This window comes from Mytilus californianus, unplaced genomic scaffold (genome assembly GCF_021869535.1).
Source record: "Mytilus californianus isolate M0D057914Y unplaced genomic scaffold, xbMytCali1.0.p SCAF_20, whole genome shotgun sequence".
Lineage (NCBI taxonomy): Eukaryota > Metazoa > Mollusca > Bivalvia > Mytilida > Mytilidae > Mytilus > Mytilus californianus.
The window spans coordinates 10,586,600-10,613,800 of NW_026262669.1; the positions used below are offsets into that span (position 1 = coordinate 10,586,600).

A 27,201-nucleotide genomic window follows, 5' to 3' on the forward strand; every position below is an offset into this window, starting at 1 on the left:
TTGTGTGTCTTTAAGTTTTTGGGGTGTTTTTTACCTGTATTTTGTATAGATGTGTAGACTGTTGTGTGTCTTTAAGTTTTTGGGGTGTTTTTTGCCTGTATTTTGTATAGATGTGTAGACTGTTGTGTGTCTTTAAGTTTTTGGGGTGTTTTTTGCCTGTATTTTGTATGTTTCTCTTCAAAGATTTTTTTTATTTCCCCCTGTGAATCTTCTCCCCTTTAATAATTTTGTAAGATCAGATTCTCTTATTTCTTGATCGTTTAATTTTTGAAGGTCAAACATTTTCATTTTGTCAGAACTGGAAAGTTGCAAATATTATCCATTATTTCATTATAACACTATTCTTTTCTGTAATATAAAAACCTAGCAACTTGTCCTTGGACCATGAATTGTATATGACATCTATCTCTATTACTGTGAATTCATTTATTTTCGTTAGTATCAATTTTCAAGGATTTAGGAAAACTTGCATTTTCCAGGACATTTGATTTTTTGGTTTTGCCAATCTCTGCATATATAACCACAGAAAATTTGTAATTTGTTGAGCATTTGAATATGTGGTTCACTTGTACCCACAAAACCCAAGAATAATAATGAATCCCCAGTAGTTTTCTTCACAAAATCATAGATAAAGTACTACTAGGGAATGTTTAACGGCCTTGACTAACCATGAGGGTCTAGCAAGGTCAAAGAAATACCTACAGGGCAGGTCTTTTCACAGGAATCACCATAGAAACCAGGTGGACATGTGCAGTGACCTGTTGCCGGGTAACAATATCCACCATTTTGACATTTACATTTAGACTGACAATCTTTACCATATAATCCCTTTGGACATTGGGATTCACAGGTCAAACCTTTCCAACCTAAAAACAAATTTCATTTTTACATTATGAGTGGTCAGTATTATTTACATGTCAAACTTTAAAACTTAAACTTCACATTTGAATCACAGGTAGCATGTTGCCTTGTATTCACAGAGACAAAAGCTGGAGAAAAGATATGCTTGAATATTTTTTTTCAGATTTTTGGAATCCTCTGGCTTTATCTATTTGAATGCCATAAAATAATTTTCAGCCATATTTTCAATAGCTTATATCTCTAAAACAAGCACACAGACCTATCATTTTTTTTCGCTCTTTTAGTTCCTTTATCAATCTCCTATAAATATTTACCAGTGTTATGCCAAGCTTGTTATTTCAAAACTGAGTAGCGAACATCCTTAAACATGTTAAATACAATAAACACAATAATACCTGGTGAACAAATACAAAATCCATTCTCTGGTACACACTCAGCGTTGTTCTGACAAAGACAAGTCTGTTTACATCCTAAACCAAACTTTCCCTTCGCACATTTAGTTCCACAACTGTAAAATAAACAATAATCATACATATTCTACAATTAGTAAAGTATTGATCTCTGGTACACACTCAGCGTTGTTCTGACAAAGACAAGTCTGTTTTCAGTCTGAACAAAACTTTCCATTCGCACATTAAGTTCCACAACTGTAAAATAAACCATTATCATACATATTCTACAATTAGTAAAGTATTGATCTCTGGTACACACTCAGCGTTGTTCTGACAAAGGCAAGTCTGTTTACATCCTAAACCAAACTTTCCCTTTACACATTTAGTTCCACAACCGTAAAATAAAGAATAATCATAAATATTCTACTATTAGTAAAGTAACGAAAATGTTACCTGGTTCATTAATTATCTACATTCAAATGAAAAGTAACATGAAACAGGTTTCAAGCAGACAAGGGAAGCTGCATATAATTTTTTATTTTGCCAATCATAAAGACCCGAGTCCTGTATCTGTCCTTTGATCCATTTACAGGTAATTGTGTCGTAATGATAACTTCAGATAATTGTAGGATTATTGACTTGGCCCCAAAACTCAAAGATAGAGAATCTCTAAATAAAAATGTACTAGAAAAAATATGTGAATTTACAGTATCTGATTGGACAAGGCTATCACAATCTCTATGATACATACTATATGATTGGTCAAAAATAACACAAGCTTATGATACATACAATATGATTGGCCAAAACTATCACAAACTCTATATATGATACATACTATTTGATTGGCTAAAACTATCACAAAGTCTATGATATTAATACATACTATTGCCCTGTGTAACCAGCTTGACATTGACAAACTCCAGTTTTATGGTTACAAAGTCCACCATTCTTACAGTAACAGATCTTCTGACATCCCTCACCATAGTATGGAGCTGGGCAGGTCTCATTACACAGGGGACCAGTCCATCCAGTGGAACATTTATTACACTTTCCACTCCCTGGGTCACACCTATAATACAATACATAATTTCTGGATGACATCACAACTAACTGACCAATCAGATAAACCTAATCATTTAACCTCTGTCATCAGACAAGGTGAATTTTATCAAACCCATCATGTTTTTACACTGTGTTAATACAATGTTTAAATCTACATACCTGTCAACCTATGAAAATGAAAATGCACTTTTTTTAGTTGAATTTAAGTCTTAAGGGGACATTTTTTTTTTATATTTCAATTCGACATGTTCACATGGTTAAGTATTAACTGAAAATAATTAAATACTTATATCATTTTTTCATAGCAATTTTAAGCCATTGAAGTATTAATGTGTCATTTATAGTTTAATATAAATCCACAAGCCATATGTTTCATGGTAAATTTAAGATATAAAACAACAGCACACAGCTTTATTAATAATTCAATACATTAGAAAATATCATTTAAAATTTAAAAGCATTTACATATTAAAAGTAGAGATGTAAAAAAATTATTTTCAAAATATTAATTTTTTAATTGTTCAAAGGTAGTAAAATAAAAAGTAATATTCTGATATGTATTTGCATTCAATTTGCTTTAGATTAAATCTGTTTACAAACAAAACATAAGTTTAAGGAGTATAGTGTGAAAGGTGACAAAAAAGGGGGAGTAACTCAAATTTTTTTTCAAACAACTTTGAAATACATAAATTATAAATAACCTTAAACTAAGGTAATTGGTGTTAATTAACAGTGTGTTTGACACAAAAGCTGTCAAGTGAAGCCATGCACTTAGTGGGTCACTGAATTTGACAGTTAACACATCAATTTGAACTTCCTGTACAGGAAGAATTACAAATTTGCCGGTATTTTAAATGGAAAATCATTTATGAAATCAGTCTAAAGGCTCAAGAATCAATGTGAAAATGGGTCATTTTCTGAATTCTCTGGTTATTTAATGACCCGACAGGTATTTAAAAAATTCCGCAGGATATGGGTCAGTTGACAGGTATGAACCTTTATGTATTTTGACAGAAATTATATTTTTTCATTAAGTATCATTTTTCACATACATATTTCTATTGGGAATATAAATTTTGAGTTTCATTTAGATATCTGACAAGTTTAGTTTTTTAAATATATAAAATAAATTTAGTTGTAGCAAGGTAAAAAGACTAGAGGTTAGGTAAATATCACCCAGTACAAAAGTTAAATGCCAGGGTGTTAGAAATTTTTTATAGATATATGGCTACCAGTTTCCTGTTGGTTCCTCTATCACTGAATTATTTCGTTTCCTTTTGGTTCCTGTATCACTGAATTATTTCGTTTATTGTTTTTGTTTGAAGTCCAATTTGTATGTTGAAATCATCATGGTCATTTTCAAATCTAAAATTTCTCTTTTTGCCAAAACAGTTAAAATGCAGACATTATACATAAACTCATTTTTTCCTTTAGTGAGCTATATTTTCAAAATGTATTAGATTTTTTGTATTATGTATTCAAAGCAGCCTTTTTTTCTCAAATCATTCTTTAACTTTTTTAGGCAACACTTAGTAACAGTCTTTTAATAAAGGGAGAGTACTAACTGATCTGTCTTTTGTGTTAAACACTTCTACAATAAAGAGAGGGAACTCTGCAACAAACTTGTAATAAAGGGAGAGTACTAACTGATCTGTCTTTTGTGTTAAACACTTCTACAATAAAGGGAGGAAACTCTGCAACAAACTTGCAATAAAGGGAGAGTACTAACTGATGTGTCTTTTTATCTTTAACATTTCAACAGTAACGGGAGGGAAACCTGTAACGAACTTCTAATAAAGGGAGAGAACTCGCTAATCTATTTTTTTATCTGTAACATAGTAAAAGGAGGGAACTCTGTAACACATTTATAACAAAGGGAGAGTACTCACTGATCTGTAGTTTTTCTGTTACATTTACAATCCTTCTGACACTTCTCTCCATATTTAAAAGACGGACAATCTGAAAACAGAACAAAAGTACGATAACATTTCTGTTTAGTAGTTTCTGTAAAAGTGTGACAAAAATATTAGTTGAAAGAATTGATAGATGAAGAGACATAAGGACAGACAAGGTGATATCAAAATAGCCCCTTTCCTAGAGTTGGGGTATAATATCTGCCAATAACAGTCAATATAAATAGTTTGATAGTATAGTGTTATCTACTGGTATTTGTTTTGTATCTAATATATGGATTTTTCAAAAGTGATAGAAATAATGTTTGTTTTGGTCTTCAGTGAAGATGAGACAGTAATGTTAAAAAAAAATTTAATCATGATTTCAAATTTAGTGTTTTGCATTTTCATTCACAAACAGTTCAATCAAAATGATTCTTAAAAATTGTTAATGGAATATCATTTTAGGGACAAATATCAAATTTTCGAGATGATTATTTCAAGAACATAGGCATACAATTGAAATTAAAATGCACTTTCTCTTCACCAAAATTTCAGAACACAAAACTTTTAACTTCTAAACCTAACTGCTCTCTGCTACCTTTTTAAAAATTATTTTCGAAATGATAAGAGTCAAGACAGGGCCAAAACCTGTTCAATTATAATCAGTCACATGACAGTCATGTGATACTTACTACTTTCAGTACAATCTGTCCCAGTATACCCTATATGACAGTCACATGATACTAACTAGTTTCAGTACAATCTGTCCCAGTATACCCCACATGACAGTCACATGATACTTACTACTTTCAGTACAATCTGTCCCAGTATACCCCACATGACAGTCACATGATACTTACTACTTTCAGTACAATCTGTCCCAGTATACCCCACATGACAGTCACATGACACTTACTACTTTCAGTACAGTCTGTCCCAGTATACCCCACACGACAGTCATGTGATACTTACTACTTTCAGTACAATCTGTCCCAGTATACCCCACATGACTGTCACATGATACTTACTACTTTCAGTACAATCTGTCCCAGTATACCCCACATGACTGTCACATGATACTTACTACTTTCAGTACAATCTGTCCCAGTATACCCTACAGGACAGTCACATGATACTTACTACTTTCAGTACAATCTGTCCCAGTTTACCCCACATGACTGTCACATGATACTTACTACTTTCAGTACAATCTGTCCCAGTATACCCCACATGACAGTCACATGATACTTACTACTTTCAGTACAATCTGTCCCAGTATACCCTACAGGACAGATGCATGTTCCTTTTACTGCTTCACATGTTCCTCCATTTTTACAGGAACACTTCTGAGAACAGTATGGTCCAAATGTTCCTTCAGGGCACTGAATGGTACAACTGAAAAAATATAAACAGAAATTATAATGTGTTTGTAACAATGATTTTATGGTGTCATATATTTGTGAGAGGAAAAATCTAATGATAATAAACTTGACCAAATGAATTTTCCTCTTATCTAAAAACTTAAATAACAGGCACAATTTAGCTTATGATTTAGAATCGAAATAAGCATACAAAGGATTCATTTATTTTCATTTGGTATCAATTTTTGTGATGGGAGAAAAAAATGCTTTTTTGAGGGTTTTTCAATTTTTTTTAAAACTTCACCAAGAATTTAGAATATCTTTGGACAAAAACAGGACTTAAAGCCCCTACTCATTTGGCAGTATACTACTCTGTCCTATAATATTTACCTTTCTCCTTTATACCCAGGAGCACACGTACACTACCCTGTGGTTCTATCTGTTATATTTACCTTTCTCCTTTATACCCAGGAGCACATGTACACTCCCCTGTGGTTCTATCTGTTATATTTACCTTTCTCCTTTATACCCAGGAGCACAGGTACACTGTCCCGTGATTCTATCTGTTATATTTACCTTTCTCCTTTATACCCAGGAGCACATGTACACTCCCCTGTGGTTCTATCTGTTATATTTACCTTTCTCCTTTATACCCAGGAGCACACGTACACTCCCCTGTGGTTCTATCTGTTATATTTACCTTTCTCCTTTATACCCAGGTGCACATGTACACTCCCCTGTTGTTCTATCTGTTATATTTACCTTTCTCCTTTATACCCAGGAGCACACGTACACTGTCCCGTGGTTCTATCTGTTATATTTACCTTTCTCCTTTATACCCAGGAGCACATGTACACTCCCCTGTGGTTCTATCTGTTATATTTACCTTTCTCCTCTATACCCAGGAGCACACGTACACTCCCCTGTGGTTCTATCTGTTATATTTACCTTTCTCCTTTATACCCAGGAGCACACGTACACTGTCCCGTAATTCTGTCACATGTTGCTCCATTGTAACATCTACACTGAGCTTTACAATCTCCTCCCCACATTCCTGCTGGGCATGGCTCAGAACAAATCGATCCCTAAAAATTTTCAAAAGTATTTTTCAACTTTTTTAAGGGAAAGTGCTTTAAAAAATATGAAATTTTATGAGTAACTTGTTAACAAAAATAAGGAGATTAGTATGAATGCCAAGAACACCATTATCCACTAAAAGATTGACAGAAAAAGATCTAAAGAAATACAGGTTACTGTATGGCTTTTTACAATGAGCAAATTCCGTATTGTATCATAAGCAAGCTTAAGAAAAACCCATATTGTATAGTAAGAAAGCTTAAACAAGAGCTTATTGTGATCTTTATCTCCTGCTATTTAACAATCAAAGTTTAAATCAAAATGAAATTAAACCCTCACTATCCCACTTTATTTTCAATGTTAGCAACAAATGAAACTGCGAGCTACTGCTCACTGATGATACCCCTGCCTTAAGTGGATAATTTTAATAGTATAAAAATATGTAAGTGTCCCGTAAACAGGAAGTTGTTGAGTGATGAATCTGAAAACACATCACACGGTATAGCTGACTTATATAAACCCTGAAACCAAATTTCAGAAATCCTTGAAATGTAGTTCCTGAGAAAAATGGGACAAAAATAATCAACTTGGATGTGTTGTGTAAAATGATGCAAGTGTTCGGTAAACAGGAAGTTGTTGAGTGATCAATCTGAAAACGCATCACACGGTATAGCTGACTTATATAAACCCTGAAACCAAATTTCAGAAATCCTTGTATTGTAGTTCCTGAGAAAGATGTGACGAAAAATTTTCATGGGACGGATGGACGGACTGACAGACGGATGAACAGATGGATGGATGGACGGACAGACGGACAGATGGATGGATGGACAGACAGAGGTAAAACAGTATACCCCCACTTTTTTAAAGCAGGGGTATAATAAAAGTTCTCAATGAGTTCGATATTCTTTATTCTTTAACATTATGACATAAGAGTCCATAGAAGTGAATTTTACCATCCATCTTCAATATCTTTTGACATAATGACAAATATATATATTATTCATTGTATGTAAAACATGAATATTCATGATTGTGACTAGTTACAGTCCATCTTTGACATAAGTATTGAATGTATATGGACATGAATATTCATCTTGTTCATTATTCAATGTCTGTAGGGGTTGAATATTCATAATTTTAAATACATAGGACATGAATATTCACAATTTATTCAAAGTAGGATGTGCATAGTCATTATTCATTGTTTGTATCATAAGAATATTCATAATTTTTGATCAGTACCCGGAATTAAATATTCATAATTCATTGTTTGTAGGACATGAATATTCATAATTTGGTACAAGAGGGACATGGATATTCATAATTCATTGTTTTGCAGGCTATGAATATTCATGATAGTAAATACTTACAGTCCAGCCTCTAGGACATTTACATTTACCAGCTGAATCACAGGTTGCACCATTCTGACATAAACATTGTGACTGACACTTTGACCCATGAGTACCGTCAGGACAGTTCACTTCACAACTGAAATTAATAATAAAAAAAGGTAATTGTAAACTCAAGGTCAACTTTATAGTCTTCAAGATATGATGGGTGCCTTAGCATACAATAAGTTTTTACCTACTAATATATTCCTATTTTAAACAAGAGCATTGATTGATTGGTGTTTTTTACACAACTTTCAGCACTATTGTACTATTTAGTGATGGTCAGTTTTTATTGGTGGAGGAAGCAGGAGTGCGTAGAGAGAACTATCGACTGTCTGAAGAAAACCTGACAATCCTAGTCAAATAAGATTGGAGTCACATGCTGAAATCCAACTACTTAGACCATTCTGCCACCGAGGCCCCTTAAACAAGAGGAAAATTAGAAAATCATTCAATCAAAAATTTTGAAAAAAGTCTGACAATTCCCCATTTAATCCAGCGGCTCTTTTCACAAAAAAATCTTAAGAGTAAAAATACTCGTAAGTCATACACATTTCAGTATAACTTACGATCAATATTTATCGCAAGATTTTTTCGTGAAAAGAGTCGCAGGTTTAATTATAACAAAGCCTATTTGTCCTACTATACATGGTATTCACAATGATCATGATGATCCTTCAAGGCCTTAAACCCTGTTGAACAATAACAAGCCCCTTTGTCCTGTCACATGACACTTACAATGACCCTATGAACCCTGTTGAACAATAACAAGCCCCTTTGTCCTGTCACATGACACTTACAATGACCCTTTGAACCCTGTTGAACAATAACAAGCTCCATTTGTCCGATCACAGGTAGCTCCATTACGACAATGACACATTAAACGACAGTTTGGACCGTAGGTTCCTTCACTGCAGGGGGTCTGACATCTCTCTCCGGTCCATCCTGCGGCACATATACAATGTCCAGTCTGTGGGTCACATGATCCGTGTCCGTTACAGTTACATCTCAATTTACAGTTACCTCCCCATTCATTATCTCCACAACCTATTAATAAATTGTTATTAACATATCAATATTGACAAATTAAGAAGAATGACATAGATGTTAACATTGATATAAAATAGAATAGGCATGAATTTGTGAAGACAACAACATCTTGTATCCACAATAAAAATCTGAACCAATAAAAATAAATGAAACTTTTGTAAGACAAACTTAAATAGAAATAAGAGTTCCCCTACTATCAATTTGACCATCTAGCAACATGGATGTCCTCTCCAGCCAGGGTGACATTTACACTCATTAGGTGACACACACTCTCCATGTTACTATGGTTACTTACTACTAGAACATGAATGTCCTCTCCAGGCAGGGTGACATTTACACTCATTAGGTGACACACACTATCAATGTTACTATGGTTACTTACTACTAGAACATGAATGTCCTCTCCAGCCAGGGTGACATTTACACTCATTAGGTGACACACACTCTCCACGTTACTATGGTTACTTACTACTAAAACATGAATGTCCTCTCCAGGCAGGGTGACATTTACACTCATTAGGTGACACACACTATCCATGTTACTATGGTTACTTACTACTAGAACATGAATGTCCTCTCCAGCCAGGGTGACATTTACACTCATTAGGTGACACACACTCTCCACGTTACTATGGTTACTTACTACTAGAACATGAATGTCCTCTCCAGCCAGGGTGACATTTACACTAATTAGGTGACACACACTCTACATGTCACTAGAGTTACTTACTACTAGAACACGAATGTCCTCTCCAGCCAGGGTGACATTTACACTCATTAGTCGACACAAACTATCCATGTTACTATGGTTACTTACTACTAGAACATGAATGTCCTCTCCAGCCAGGGTGACATTTACACTCATTAGGTGACACACACTCTCCACGTTACTATGGTTACTTACTACTAGAACATGAATGTCCTCTCCAGCCAGGGTGACATTTACACTCATTAGGTGACACACACTCTCAATGTTACTATGGGTACTTACTACTAGAACATGAATGTCCTCTCCAGCCAGGGTGACATTTACACTCATTAGGTGACACACACTCTCAATGTTACTATGGGTACTTACTACTAGAACATGAATGTCCTCTCCAGCCAGGGTGACATTTACACTCATTAGGTGACACACACTCTCAATGTTACTATGGGTACTTACTACTAGAACATGAATGTCCTCTCCAGCCAGGGTGACATTTACACTCATTAGGTGACACACACTCTCAATGTTACTATGGGTACTTACTACTAGAACATGAATGTCCTCTCCAGCCAGGGTGACATTTACACTCATTAGGTGACACACACTCTCAATGTTACTATGGGTACTTACTACTAGAACACGAATGTCCTCTCCAGGCAGGGTGACATTTACACTCATTAGGTGACACACACTCTCAATGTTACTATGGGTACTTACTACTAGAACACGAATGTCCTCTCCAGGCAGGGTGACATTTACACTCATTAGGTGACACACACTCTCAATGATACTATGGTTACTTACTACTAGAACATGAATGTCCTCTCCAGGCAGGGTGACATTTACACTCATTAGGTGACACACACTCTCAATGTTACTATGGTTACTTACTACTAAAACATGAATGTCCTCTCCAGCCAGGGTGACATTTACACTCATTAGGTGACACACACTCTCCATGTTACTATGGTTACTTACTACTAAAACATGAATGTCCTCTCCAGCCAGGGTGACATTTACACTCATTAGGTGACACACACTCTCAATGTTACTATGGGTACTTACTACTAGAACATGAATGTCCTCTCCAGGCAGGGTGACATTTACACTCATTAGGTGACACACACTCTCAATGTTACTATGGGTACTTACTACTAGAACATGAATGTCCTCTCCAGCCAGGGTGACATTTACACTCATTAGGTGACACACACTCTCAATGTTACTATGGTTACTTACTACTAGAACATGAATGTCCTCTCCAGCCAGGGTGACATTTACACTCATTAGGTGACACACACTCTCCATGTTGACAACCACTACTGCAAACAGCTAAAAAACAAGAAGACATTTAATAGTATATTAGCCAATAAATCACTTTCATGACTTTAGAGTGAAGTCCTTCACTAAAAATTTTCCTCAATTATGAGCGCCTTAATGAGGTCATTTTACAGAAAGAGGGGAACGCCTGTATCCCTCTACTTGAAAGTTTATCGAGAGTCATTGTGATTGTTATTATGCAGGATAAACTAGAAATACCGTATATCATTTTTTTTTTGTGTCAGCTTTTTTTCGCGATTTGATGACAAAATGGGCAGGTTAAATTTCCGCTGTGTACAATTTTTTGCTGAATGGGAAAATACACGCGAAAAAAACACTGTATTGTATTGTTAAAGATGTGAAGTAAAACATAAATGTAAATGACAGACAGATAATCGATTACATACATGTATATATACGTGTACTACAAATTAAAAATTTAAAAATAAAATTGAGAATGGAAAGTTTTAATCAAGTTTGTGTTAGTATAACAGATCATTTTGAAGGGTTTTGTGTAAATATTCGTTAAAATGAGATTTATTTTAGTTTAATTTTTACACTTAATGTTCGGGTTAAGACAACAATCAATAGACGTCGGTAATTAACTTTTTTTGAATATGTAACTAACTTCTGTGAATATTGTCAAAAGATATGACATGAAGGATTAGCAAATTTAATTATTATAAAAACAGATATTTCAATTAATTAAACACACTTTTTTGATCTACCAATCAACACAAAAGACTGATTTTATATAAAAATGTAATGTCACCTTTATGGTTAAATGAGTGTACATATAAATTTAATGAAAACTCGATAATTAGCAGTTTTATCTATGAAACATTTAAAGAACAGCTGTAAATCTAGGAATAGGCGAGTCAAATTTTCGCGTTTCTGAAGGTGAAGCAAACAAAACGAAAATTAAACACACACGAAAAAAAACCTGATGTACGGTAATGTTTCTTTCGTATGTACTTTTCCCTGATGATGGCAGTGCTGATTATCAATGATAAGAACTCAATTTGCCAAATAATTTGACAATATATAGCATCATATGTTTTTCAACCGCTTGCTAAACATGGGAAGGTAAAGTGATGACGCCCCTAATCACAAAACCCAAGAAAATTTTGAAAAATTAGGTAAAAAATTCTGCATCCTGAGAAGGAATAACTGCATGAATTACAAACAAGATTCAAGAGATTTGTAAACAAAAAACCATGATATGACACCAACAAAATCTCGCGACAATCGGATGTCTATATACAATTGGGAATTTTAGAGTTGAAAATTGGGAAAAAAGAGCATATTTCTCTTTGGGATTGGGGCCCAAATTCTGACCCAAAATGAGGGTTGGAAAATCCCTAGCAGCAATATGCTATTGACAATTTTGTGGCAGGCAGTTAGTGGAGGAAGCCTGAGTGCCTTGAGAGAACCACAGACCTTGGGACAGGAAAAAACTGGCGAGGGGAGTCAACCCACCTGCCAAGTGCAGATTTTAAACACACAACCTCTGTGTTGACAGGTTAGTGAAACAGTAGTCAACTTTTTAAACTACTTGGCCATCAAGACCCCTATATATCGAATATGTGGTATGAGTGCCAATGAAACACCTCGAGATCTTCATCCAATTCACAATTTGTGGAATGACATGGGGCGAAAGGAAATAATAACTTATCTCTATTACAGAAATATAAAGTAATCTTTCTTTATGGGTGGTAAATTTATAAGTTTTAACACGTCTGCATTTGTCTTTTGTAAGTATGAACCCAGATCAACAAACAAAGGGGAAATAACTCTATCTCAATTACATCTGTAGTAATCTATCTTTATGAGTGATTATGATTTAGAACTTACGTCTGCATTTGTCTCTTTTTAGTATGTACCCTGAACAACAAACATATTCGGTGGTGTAAATCTTAGATTCTTCAGTTTTCTGTTCAGCTTTATACCGTGTTCTAAAATATACAATACATATAAATTATTTAAAGCATGTTATGGAAGAACTAAGATTTCATAGTTCACTGGTGAGCTTTTTCATATGCTCAAAAATCTAAATTCTAATATGCTTTGGAAATATAGTCATGATAGTGCCTATTCATGTTAAAATGAGCATAGAGCATTGCATGAAAGAATAATTTCTTAAACAAATCTTTTGGAATACGGAACTACGTTACTCTTTTGTCTTTTGAACTTAATACAACAGTACAGAGTTGTTGGATAAAAACATACAAAGGTTAGGAAGGTACATAAAAAAGAAGATGTGGTATGATTGCCAATGAGACAACTCTTCACAAGAGACCAAATGACACAGAAATTACGGCCTTCAACAATGAGCAAATATAAAAAAGAAGATGTGGTATGATTGCCAATGAGAAAACTCTTCACAAGAGACCAAATCACACAGAAATTACAGGCTTCAACAATGAGCAAAGCCCATAACATGTTCTGTCTGACTTGTCACATATATGCCCTGGGTACATACTTACATGCATTTATCACATCTAAATAAATCCAGTAAACTGAGACACCATGTTCTCTGACATGTCTCATATGGTGTGGCTACATATTTCATTGCAGTTTTTATTGTTCTGTAAAAGAAAATTAGTTGACATATTTAATTTGCGAGTCTTAATAAATGGATGAATTAAGAGAATTATTACCAAAATCAAGTACAAAATGTATAAGGCCAAACAAAAAAGTATGTTTTTGTTGACTGTATTCCTACTTAGCCTTATTTTTATCCCCTACCCTAAAGTTTTTTTGACTATTTTTAATTAAGCACTGTTAAAGTCACAATGTTGATCCAAAACTTTGTTTTACCTTAAGTTTCAGTATTAGCACACATTCTTTTTAGTTTGGCCTCACTGACTAATTTTTTTATCTAATGGCTTTCATGGCACACATCTTCATCATATGATGATGGTCATGTACTTTTTAACAATTGCATTAGGAAAATTTTTCCCTTTAAGAGATCGATTGAGAACTGAATGAAAGAGTGACCCTGTAAAATAATGACTTCAGAAGGTCAGTGATTATATCTAGATGCTATCTTTGCCAGCGTCATTAATGGTTTTTTGGTGCAAAACTATAAAATGGTAATAAATTACAAGATAAAATAAATAAAATTAGAATAATGTCATCCTATTGGGCTATTCCAGATATTAATCTGTACCCCACCCCCGAAAGTTATCATATTGGACTATTCCAGAAATAATCCCCACCACCCAATTCATGCTTATGGAAGACACTGGAATTTCCAGACAATTTTTTGTTCTTGAACTCTGTCCCTGGTGAAAAAAATTTGGTTAAGACAAATAGGTGGAAATCCAGATAGTTTCGCAAAATCTAAAACAATTGTCCCTGGGGTAACTTAGTTGCTTGCATAAAAAGCATCCCATACAAAGATCAAGAATCCAGTTAAGTGTTTTAAAATATGATAAAACATATGTAGTCATCGACCATAGTAAAGCTGCTGTATAGTTGTGGGGATTATTTTGTTGATAAATTTAAGTTTTGTTAGTACCCAATTCTTTTAGTAGATCAGCAATCTTGAAATGCAATGCATAGACCCAATTCTTTTCAAAGACTAGTTATACATGTAGCACCTCAGTAAGATCAGAGACGTCATAGATATACACATATATGTGTATATACGATGCAGTCCGGTAACTCTGCCCACCTAAGGCTTTGATCGTGTATATTTCTTCTTTATTATATAAAAATTGCATCAAATTTTATTTAAAATTATTCACTGAAAACTCAATGTTACGTATATTATCTCATTTCCCCCAAGATATATCTGAAATGATTTGAAAATCAGACAAATGGGTAACCTGTGTTTTTAACGGAAGTGCTGTTGTCTGGTAAGTCGGCACATGTGTAGTAAACATGTATGGAGGACCGGTTTATCATATATTAACGAACTAAAACGTAAGGAAATGATGTTTTATTAATGGACCACTAAAAAAGGAACTATAGATGAACGAAATAAAAAAAAATGCAAGTCAATATGATAAAGATATTGCTGAAAAAGAAGAATAAACCAAAAATGTAAAAAAAAATGTTTTTTATTAAGATCAGAAAATAAAGAAAAGTAAGAAATATGATTATAAAAAAAGATAAGAATGTCAATAGCATGGTCAAAAGTATTCTCCGAACTGATTTATCATTTTTACATAATTTAATTCATTGTATGCCGGTTCATATTCTGGACGCCAGTCTTTGCTCCTTTCTAACTAGTAGTCTGTTGTTATTTATGTATTATTGTCATTTTGTTTATTTTCTTTGGTTACATCTTCTGACATCAGACTCGGACTTCTCTTGAACTTAATTTTAATGTGCGTATTGTTATGCGTTTACTTTTCTACATTGGCTAGAGGTATTGGAGGAGGGTTGAGATCTCATAAACATGTTTAACCCCGCCGCATTTTTGCGCCTGTCCCAAGTCAGGAGCCTCTAGCCTTTGTTAGTCTTGTATTATTTTTAATTTTAGTTTCTTGTGTACAATTTGGAGTTTAGTATGGCGTTCATTATCACTGAACTAGTATATATATTTGTTTAGGGGCCAGCTGAAGGACGCCTCCGGGTGCGGGAATTTCTCGCTGCATTGAAGACCTGTTGGTGACCTTCTGCAGTTGTCTGTTCTATGGTCGGGTTGTTGTCTCTTTGACACATTCCCCATTTCCATTCTCAATTTTATCATAAAAAAATTGCCATCATTCAGTATTCTGAAATGCAGTTAAGACACCACCATCCTTGTCAATGGGTTTAAAGTCTGTGCAGTATATAGTGACTTAAATACAAATGTATATAACCCAAAATTTTATTTCAGAGTCAATATATTTTATTTTTATTCTTTAGAATCAAAAAGAAAAACACAAAAAACAGAAAGCTTGTTTCAAACTTTCACATACATATTTCTTAAAGATACAGGATCTTAACGATTTTTTAAAAATTTTTGTTATTTTGGCTTTCCATAGTTTTTTAAATTGAATTATCTCCCTTTGATTTAGACCTGACATAAACAAATGGTTTTCTTTAAAGCAAGGATTTGTATCTATATGATATATACTATACAAATCCTTGTTTAAAGTTAAAATAATATAGCGGACGAAAATTTTTTGGAAGAGACGCACACACAAGTAAAGGGCGGAGTTACCGGATGATCAGAGTTACCAGACAGGCGGAATTACCGGACATGACTGTATATATATATAAATATATGTCTCTGGTGAGATATTTAGTTATGAAACAAAAACAAAACTAAAAATAATTTTAGGACTCACATTGTTTATATATATACATGATATATCTCATTGTAATATTGATTCATTTTTATTCCTGTGACTTAAGTCCAAATAATGATGATGTCTTGAAAGGCTATTTTAATTTTTTTGTGACACCTTCCTAGCACAAAAAATTTAAATAGCCTTTCAAGACGTCATAATTATTTGGACTATTCCTGCTATGTAAGAAGGCGTTAAAGTTCATCATAACAAATGGACAAAAATGGCTGTATTAACACATCAAAAACTAGTCCAAATAATTATGACGTCTTGCAAGGCTATTTTATTTTTTTTCTGTGACGCCTTCCTACGACTACGACGTCGTAGAAAGGTGTCACAGAAAGAAAAAAAAATAGCCTTGCAAGACTCATAATTATTTGGACTAATCAAAAACTACTCGGAGTAAATTATGACTAGCCTGTCCAGTTGGAAAAGTTTTAAGGCCAGGCATCCACTAGACAGATAAAAGTTAAATGCATTTTGTGCTTCAGAATGATGATATCTTTTTTGGATTTTGATGGGCATTTTTTTCCGTTCCTGCAGAAGGTCCATTTGTTATGTGGATATATGTCTCTGTTATGATGAACCTTAATGAAAAATAGCCTACCAAAACGTAATAATTATTTAAACTACAAACGCAGGACGTTGAAATCTTATGATCTCTTATCAATCATGCCAGGAACCGAGAAGAGTTTAAAAGTCCTGTGCTACAAACCATCACGAAACTTTTTATATTCTTTAAAGGGGAACTAATTCAGATTTCCCGCCAAAAATATAAATATAAGAAAATAATCGGAGTCGGACAATTTTCCGGAAAATTTCGGCCTACATTTTTAGAGAGGAGAGGGTGGACAGGGGGTAAATTGACAGTTGGGGTAGAGAAGTGGGGTTGAGGGACCACCTAGAAAGAGATCAAATCAAATATCAACATACAGACATTATACATGTAATAATGTAAAACAATAGCAGACATGTTGTAAACAAATCTTAAAGGGGCACTAGCTGTCAAATTCATGATCACCGATTTGACTCAAATTCTCATATTAGATTCATAACAATGTAAAACATTTATCCAAATTATAAATAGTCTAAAATAAACAATTTACAGGGCATGGGCTCGATAATATGTAGCTTCGTTTCGTGTGTTTTAGTCTAGACGCCATCTAATTAACTATCGAGATGACCCCGAAAACAACCGACGGTCACATAACACGATATAAACATAAACATAAATATAAATATATATATATATATATATATATATATATATATATGGGTCTCGTGCAAATGGATTTTTCTATGTCTGTTTGATTTCAGTTTTAAGGTTAAAAAAATAAGTTGATTTTCGATTTTACCTATATAAGAATGATTTTTTGTGGGTCGAATCAGTCAATCAAATGATTTACCTTTGTTTCTCTTTCAATGTTGACATTCTTTTCTTTTAATAGCCTAACACGCATCAATCATGCATACTCCATAGCTACGGGGTTAACTTATTGAAGTTCACGTGAATACGGATTCAATGAGGTCGAATTATTCACTTGCAAGTGAATAATTCATCATCGATGTTTCTTAGCTCATTTTGACAAAATTGAACCATACTTGCTGCTAATAGCGAATTATTGTTTCATTATTTCACTTTCATTAGTGATCGAACAAAAAAAATCATAATTGAATTTTTTTATGTATCTCGTAGCTAGTGCACCTTAAAAATAATAGTCAGGGATGCACACCATAATGGCATTATGGTTTATTTTCAATGGCGGTCATTTATATGTCATGACGTATGTTTATTATCGTAATGTGGTTATACCAGCAAAAACTTTTAAAAAGACGTCTAAACTGCCATGTATTGATTACTAGATAAAGTCATAAGTTATACGACGTAATTAATATATAATGATACCGTATTACGGTAATTTGAGATACTACGATATATAAGTCAACAGCGGTACATGACGTATTCTAATGCAACATGATTGGATAACGTCAACAACTTCCATGGCATCAATTCGCCGTCGATTTGACGTTGGTTTCTGTCCATTTCATTAGAATGGCGATAAAAACATTGTATTTAATCTCCGACGGCATCAATTGGTGATTTGATGGTCGCAAGTTAAGTTTACTGGCCCAGTGGCGGCGCTAATTCTTCTGTCCGTGATATTCGACACATTCTTAACAGTATCAAAAAATATTTATTAGAAATCATGGCTTTACGTGAAAATTTGAGAATCTTAAGGACTACATTTTTAATGGCACTATAGTATTTAAGTATTCGTATCCCAAAATGAAAATAACGTCACGACATTGTTTGAATTTCTAATTTTAAGGACATTTTAAACTAATCACAACAATTTGGTGTACACTTTTGAAAATATTACTATTAGATTCTGAAACGGCGAATAGATGACGACATTCTCTAGACAAGAATTAAAAAAAAAGTATAAAGAGTCGTTGCTTTTTACTTGACTGGAAGAAAATCTTTAACACGAGAGCTTATATTTTTACTGTATCGTATCGTTATGCGTTATATATACCGACTTTGAATATAAAATTGTATTTGATTTAAATTAACCAGATTGTTTATATTCAAAATTGTTCATCTGGGTATTAATCATCTATGAATGCTTGGCAAAGTCATTGATGTCTGGTGGGTATTTAAATTAACCCCAGTATGTATCTAAAAGTTAACAGCAAAGAACTACTCCATAAGTTCTTGCTTAATTCAGACGCTATTTCTTGATAAAGAAGAAACTAAATGCTACCCATAGTTCATAAACGATCGGTGCAATTTGACAACACAATCGATCCCCCCACCCCACCCCCCCCCCCCCCCCCCCCCCCCCCAAAAAAAAAAAGGAATTCCACTGATTATAAACTTGATTTTACTTCTTTTACTTGCTTTTACCTGACCGAGTAACGGAAAATATCCTACCACAGGTTACTAGTCAAAAAATTATATACTTCGAAGTCAAAAGTCGGTTATATGTGAAAATAGCTTATTAACATTGTTTGCTGTTTTAGTAGCTGGTACTTACGCAACATTTTTCTCACAGACGTTGGCTCCTCCTTTAGTTAATCCATGGACACTGCATATCAGACAGAATAATCCAAGAGAAATTGTTGTCAGATACATTGTCATGCTGTGCTGGAGATAACAAAAAAATAGTAAAAATTAAAATCACAAAAATACTGAATTCCGAGGAAAATTCAAAAAGGAAAGTCCCTAATCAAATGGCAAAATCAAAAGCTTAAACACATCAAGCGAATGGATAACAACTGTCATATTTCTGACTTGGGCCAGGCATTCTCTTATGTAGAAAATGGTGGATTAAACCTGGTTTTAAAGCTAGCTAAATCTCTTACTTGTATGACAGTCGCATCAAATTCCATTATATTGACAACGATGTGTGAACAAAACAAACAGACATAAATGGTAAAAATATCAAAAATAGGGGTACAGCAGTCAACATTGTGTTATAATATTAATCACTATAAAATGTAGTTTACAGTTCATGTGAATTTTATAATTTCCTCCCGTTTATGGTGAGAGTGAATGGTCGAATATTTTAGATGGTTCCATGCAGGCGTATTTGTGTTAGTGATGGGCGCTTCTGATAATTATGAGCTAGAGAACCTTATTTTGACACAAAATCTAGGGGTATTTTATCTTTATTACATTATTTAGGGGAGGGGAGGGGCGACACCGTTTGCGCCTCGTTTGAATAACGTCTGTCCTGTTGGAACCCTTTAAAATCATTAATGGACACGTTATTTTGTTAGACTCGATAATAGAATACTGTGGAAAAATATAAAAAGATACTGATATCTTAAATTACTAGATATAAAAAGATGTGGTATGAGTGCTAATGAGAAAACTCTCCATCCAAGTCACAACTTGTAAAAGTAAACTATTATAGGTCAAAGTACGGCCTTCAACACGGAGCCTTGGCAAGAAATAGCGTCTGAACCCTTTAAAATGGACATGTCATTTCGTAAGACTTGAATATATAATATAAAATACTGTGGGAAAATATAAAAAGCTTCTGATATCTTAACTAACTGGTATGTTAAATCATAGTTGACACAATTTGGATGAGCAAAATCCATGACTGCTGTAACTGTATTAAGGTGATGGTGTTCGTATCATAATGATTCAGTGGCGGATCCAAGGGGGGGGGGGGGGGGGGGGAAGGGGGGGGGGGTCCGCGGGTTGGAATCCCCCTTTTTTGGTCGAGCAATGCATTTGAATGGGGACATATAGTTAGTTGGAACCCCCTTTTTAAAATGGCTAGATCCGCCCCTGTGCTTCGTGTTTTATAATTACCGTTCAGAAGTCAGGATAACATTGTAAAATAATGCGAGTAGTTTATTACTTGACTAACGAAATATTGCCGTAGCCCTCAAGCGAATTATGTTTATTTTGATATTTCATGTCATTCCCAATATATTGACCTAGGACGTTGATTAAATGTAATTTTATGATTCTTTTCAAAGTAATCATAAGTGACTCCCAGTTGTGGATCCAGAAATTTTCATAAAAGGGGGGGAGCACGGACTGCCTACGAGAGGGTCCCGCTCCAGTCATGCCTCAGTGATTCCCTATATAATCAACCATATTTTCCCACAAAAAAGGGGGCGTCACTCAGTCCCCTAAATCTGCCTCTGACTCCTTTATTTCAAGTAAATTTTCTTATATGCATATACTATGATTCAGATTAAATCATGCATGTTTATGCGCAAGTACAACTTATTTAACTCAAGCACTTTCTGTGTGTGTAACGCATGTTGGTCTATCTTAAGCATGTGTTGTCGGTTATTGTGTGTTGTTGGTTGTTGTGTGCTGTTGGTTGTTGTGTCTTTAGAATTGAGAATGGAAATGGGGAATGTGTCAAAGAGACAACAACCCGACCAAAGTGCAGAAAACAAGACTAACAACTGAGTTTTTTGTTGTAATAGAATAGACAAATTCTACTTTGGCCAATCCTGATCCTGCCAACTTTTTAAAATCTACATGGCGGATTTAAGAACTGACAAGAAAACCTAATGCTCCTAGCTCTTATATTGATATAAGTGTTCTTAAGGTGGTACCCAACACCTTGACTAATATTAATTTGGCTCGTTTAATTTTCCTAAAATTTTCACAAAATTTTTACTTTGACCCTTTGACAAAAATATAAAATTTCAAATAATTTGAACCAACCACTTTATCAGAAAAATTTCACTGGTTATATAGCAGTTTGACAAACACTAATTTTGATCATTAAGAAGCTTAATATTTCCTTAACAATACAACGTAATTAAAACGTTTAGCTGATTTTTACAGAGTTATCTCCCTTAATCTACTACTATACTGTTTGAATGGTTACTTGTGCGCCGAAAAACCCTTTTAACTCATTTGAATGCCTGTATTTAAGTGTTCAGGTAATATAATAAAGAATTTCAAAATTCAGGTCAACACCTCTCAAATAAATCGGGAGTTGGCAGGTCTGGAAATGTATGTTATAAAACATGTCAGTACCGAATCGTTTTCATTTAATGCATTTCCTCCAGAGTTTTATCGTCCATGAAATATTAGCCACTGGACGTCATAAACAACAATCGATCAATCAATTCAGAGTTTCGTTATATTTTTTCTATTTTAATCTGTATCATATGTATCTACAATCTACAATTTATATATATATAGTTTTATCCTGATATACAACATGTATTGCTATAAAACGATTTGTAATCACGCCCACCTTTATTGCAGTTTATTTTATTATAATAACAAACTAGTGTCATATGAGCGCACCTGACGAAAGTTATTACAGAAGGGAATTAATTGTACGTAAATCGGCATCATTACAATGAAAAAAGTGACTCTTTTCACAAAAAATCTTACGATTAAAATTGATCGTTAGTTATGCTGAAATGTGTATGACTCACGAGTATTTTTACTCTTAAGATTTTTTTATAAAAAAAAGTCGCTGATGTTATATATGCAGTTTATCTAAAATACTAGTAAATAGTTTTGTGAACCGCAGTCAGAATGGAGACGTCAAATTATAACAGCATGGAGAAAGAGTTTTTTCTCCATTTACGCTATAGCTGAAACCTTAGAATTAAATAAGAAAATCTAGTACTGGTAAAATTATTTAAACGTCAACTGTGTTTTTGCAAATCATATACTCTGACCGTAAACCATGGAATTGACGAGAGTCGATCGTCATCTCATACAAGTTTGCTCGAATTAAGAGTCCCTGTGCATTAGGGAAACGTTTGTAAGCGTCCATAGGTAATATTTTGTCCCTACCTTCTATGCCATCTTTTCGCAGTGACGATATAAATTCCGTATCCTTCATCGAGATCGATCTCTCGTATCCTTTATCAAGATCGATCTCTATTTCAGAACCATTTAATTCATAGAGCCTAAATATGGCATTGACTATTTGCCACTTGACGGTCAAAGAAAACCAATCAATCAATCAATCAATCAATCAATTATTAGTTAATGTCTGGAAATTTAGTTAGCAGTAGAGATAGAAGGACGAATTCCGTATACATATTACAAATTGATAATAAAAAGGTACGCATGGTTTTTACTTGAAATCACAAATCTTTACCCGGCACAAATCACAAACCTTTACTTTACCCGGCACAAATCACAAATATTTACCCGGCACAAATCACAAATCTTTACCCGGCACAAATCACAAACCTTTACCCAAATCACAAATGTTTACCCGGCACAAATCACAAACCTTTACCCGGCACAAATTACAAATCTTTGCCCGGCACAAATCACAAATCTTTACACCCGGCACAAATCACAAATCTTTACCCGGCACAAATCACAAATCTTTACCCGGCACATCTGTATGATCCTACATGTTGATGTCATTTCCATTCAAGAGTAAATGTTTTTAGAAGAGAATAGTTTTGATTTGGTCTCCCCCCCCCCGCATTAAATTATGTTAAGGCTGAGTTAGCCTTTAAAGATGTTGTATATATGGCTGATTTTTATTTGTATTTGTGTTTTATGCATGTTTCATCATATAAATATTTAGATCGAATAAAATCCTCCTTAAATACTTCGGAAACCATTTAAGTTTTAAGTACATTAATTTTTATGTCTGATTTCGTAACACTTTTATGACTGTTGTACATTCATGTTCAAACTGATTTATCTTCCAAACTGACAAATATGGGAGAGAATTACAAAGATGTGACGAAGGAATGGTGCTTATTTCCATGAGATCATTTTAACATTTTAAACTGCACTATGAGATCCGCAGATTCAGTTGAGATATATATATAAAAAAAAGAAGATGTGGTATGATTGTCGGGCCAATGAGACAACTCTTCACAAGAGACTAAATGACACAGACATTAACAACTATAGGTCATCGTACGGCCTTTAACAATGAGCAAAGTCCATACCGCATAGTCAGCTATAAAAGGCCCCGAAATGACAAATGTAAAACAATTCAAACGAAAAAACTAACGGCCTAATTTATGAACAAAATAATGAACGAAAAACGAATATGTAACACAGCAACAAACGACAACCACTAAATTACAGGCTCCTGACTTGGGACAGGCACATACAGAATGTGGCGGGGTTAAACATGTTAGCGGGTGCCCAACCCTCCCCCTAACCTGGGACTGGTGTAACAGTACAACATAAGAACAAACTATAAAAATCAGTTGAAATAGACCATTCCCTTTGCCGATTGGAAATATATCATTTTTTTGTAAAATAAAATCTGTGTATATTCAATTTTTTGCGCATTTCGTCCTGTTTTCAAAAAACGTGGATCTCCCCCCTATATTTTTTCCCTTCCCATAGATTCTATAAGGCTGCTTGCTTGCTTGTGGATTCAATCAATTCCCGATGACTGTCACTGCGATCATCTGTGCACAAATATTTACACACTAAACAACAATGCATTATATTAAGTATTATGTATACAAAATGACGAAAATTGAAATAAAAATATTTCTGCGGGTCACCGTGTCACATAGATAAATACTTACATGATGTCGAATATGATTAAGTTAATGTCAGTTTACAATAAGGTACACAAACTATTACAACAGTACACAATGTTCTTCAATGTTATCACATTCTATTTCAGTCTAATAATTCACGAAAATTACAAAATGATAAAATACACTTTTTTTACATTTAGAAGAGATGTTTATATTACATAAATATAATTACACTAACACCACAACATGTGTATTTGGCCTGGAGGAGTTTGATATATTGATGGATGGATGTTCTATCGTCATGTGACTGGATTCTACGTCCTGGTGTCATGTGACTAAATTCTACGTCCTGGTATGGTCTCTTCCTTTCATTTCATTGATTTGTCAGCTTAATTCTGCGTATAATAATATCAGGGTATTTTTTAAGAATAAAGGAAACAAAAAGTTTAAACTCAGGAAATCAGGTCCCAATTCAACTTAAATTCGTAACATGAATGAGTTGATGCTATAAGAGGAGATATACGGTTCATAATCCATATTTATTTTTCCTTTTACAAAATCATTTATTTCTTTCATCGCTTGTGACAAGGTGTCCAATTTGAATTTTACGTCTTGGTGTGCTCTATTCATTGATACATGAGCCTTAATTGATTCTGCACACATAGACAAGTGTATCTAGTGTTTTTAAAGAAATCATATCCAGAAATCAACGCCACTTTGCTTATTTGAATATTATACTAAAGAAATCGGATACGGGTCAATTATATTGAAATGATAGGGAATTTTGAAAAAAAAAAATGTCTGTTTTAACTTTAATTTAAGTGATAGACAGGTTGCGGGGACAGAAAATAAATATAAGTATAGAAAACAACATTTCCGATTTAAAAAATGTTCAACCTAAAATCGTGCCAGTGGAATATAAGACATATACGGTTACGATATACTCCATAGTTACTTTTCAAAATAAGAAATTATGACAATGTACATTAATTTATCCAATTTGTTATGTATTTGCTTAATTTCTATCAAATTATTGCTTGCGACAAGGTTGTCCTATTTGACCCCAGTATATAGCATTTCCTCATATATAACAGATACAGATATTGTTAAATGAACATGTTTAAGATATGAAAAGAATATCAATACGATAATGATAATTTAATTTTCACTTAATTATTCTTTTGATTGTTACTTTGGAATAGTAGAGTCACGGAATCGATAATTAATTAAATGAGTACTTTTTTAATGACAGAAATAAAACAATTGTTTATCTTAAAATAATGTCCCTAAATTCACTGACCACATGTATCATATACCATTATCATTTTTATTGAACACATTGAAACTAAAATCTGAAATAAGAATTCCAATTTTTCGAAGTAACTAGCCATAGTACATTGTAAATACGTTCTTAATGTAAATAAACGTTTAATGTTTCACGGGATTGACCATGTCAAACTTCCGGTTTGATTGAGAAAACGTCACTTGTCAATCATGTTCTTATCAATTACAAGGTGTCATTTCACAATATTTATCATATTTATCTGTATTATATCTTGTAAGTCACATGGTATCATAGCCTAGATCTTATCATAAAAATATCAATGAAATACATTTTTTTTTCATGAATGACTAGAGGATTTTGTTAAAAAGGGAGAAGAGGGGGTGTAGACGGCGTTCGCCGCCTTTAATAAGGAAAAATCTAAATATCATTTCAATTTTTTTCGCCTAAATTGTTTTCGGGAATTAAAAATCCGGAACCTACCCTGAAAGAAGTTAATACTGATTTCTGAATAAACCCGCATTGAAACTTATATTCTACGGAAAAGACATATTGACAATAAACTTAAGTCTACTACATGTACATCTAAGGCTACTAATTGATTGAAAATAATACTTTATAAATTTCGTGCGTCCGAAGAGTTTTTCCGGATTTACCTTCATCAGGTAAGCTTAAACCTTCAAAGATATTTTTGCGTATGCACTTTTTAAAAGTACACTGACATTTAAATAATGAAAACGTATATAAATAATTGAGTACATTTTCCATACTTCAAATTTTTTTTCTATTTTATTACCATTATTTCACAGTATTTGATTTGCACTTAAGGATGTTTTTGACTTTTTGTCAGATATTCGGAATCCTCTAGTTTTATCCATGTAGTGCCAATAAAAATTTTGCCCACTGACCCCTACTTTTTTTCATAATTTTATTGCATATAGTTTTGAAAGTCATTTCTGAAAATTTTATAAAATCCTTGTTATTTTTTCATAGCTTTTGAAAGGAAAAAGGTGTCAATGTTAAATGTATGAACAATCTAGAGAGAACCACTTCCCGCCAAATTTTCAACTGATTATATCTCAAAAACTAGAACACGGACCTATCATTTTTTTCTAATTTTTATGTTCCCTTATTCATATTCTATCAATCTATAACAGTCTTTTATAAACCTTGTTATTTTGAAACAGAGGAGCGAACATCCTTAAAAGTTGTAAGTAACAGCTGTATAATGTATAATATAATGTCTGGTACATTTTAGATAGAACAAATAGTTTGTTCTAGTAAAGGGCTTTACACTTTCAGCAGAATTTCTTATACCGTATTACAGCACGAAAAAATACTATTTATTTTATTACACCATATTACCAACAAATGGAGGTACAAAACCGTTAATTTGATTTGTAGTACAATTTTTGTACTGTAAAATTATGATATAAAATAGTACACAAGCACTTGTGGCATGGACCCCCTTTTCTCTATCATTTTTTTTTTTTGTGATTGAATTTTATTGAGTAAATATTCTTTTACATTTTA

The 27,201-nt window shown here is 33.6% G+C and overlaps 1 protein-coding gene and 1 long non-coding RNA gene across 2 annotated transcripts in view; one reads left to right on the forward strand and one right to left on the reverse strand.

The window, feature by feature from the left end:
* The window catches only part of LOC127731748 (multiple epidermal growth factor-like domains protein 10), a 455,295-nt gene extending 438,156 nt beyond the window's left edge, over positions 1–17,139 (reverse strand). Inside the window, exons 1-12 of the mRNA XM_052240586.1 lie at positions 17,047–17,139; positions 13,611–13,712; positions 12,979–13,079; positions 11,044–11,136; positions 8,846–9,092; positions 8,025–8,142; positions 6,523–6,659; positions 5,466–5,608; positions 4,208–4,277; positions 2,140–2,325; positions 1,257–1,369; positions 703–866 (exon numbers count right to left, since the gene is read on the reverse strand). Coding sequence (XP_052096546.1) covers positions 703–866; positions 1,257–1,369; positions 2,140–2,325; positions 4,208–4,277; positions 5,466–5,608; positions 6,523–6,659; positions 8,025–8,142; positions 8,846–9,092; positions 11,044–11,136; positions 12,979–13,079; positions 13,611–13,696 — 1,458 coding nt within the window. The 5' untranslated portion in view covers positions 13,697–13,712; positions 17,047–17,139. The remainder of the gene's footprint in view (positions 1–702; positions 867–1,256; positions 1,370–2,139; positions 2,326–4,207; positions 4,278–5,465; positions 5,609–6,522; positions 6,660–8,024; positions 8,143–8,845; positions 9,093–11,043; positions 11,137–12,978; positions 13,080–13,610; positions 13,713–17,046) is intronic.
* The window catches only part of LOC127731770 (uncharacterized), a 243,318-nt gene that overhangs the window by 181,573 nt on the left and 34,544 nt on the right, over positions 1–27,201 (forward strand). The gene's annotated exons all lie outside the window — the stretch shown is intronic.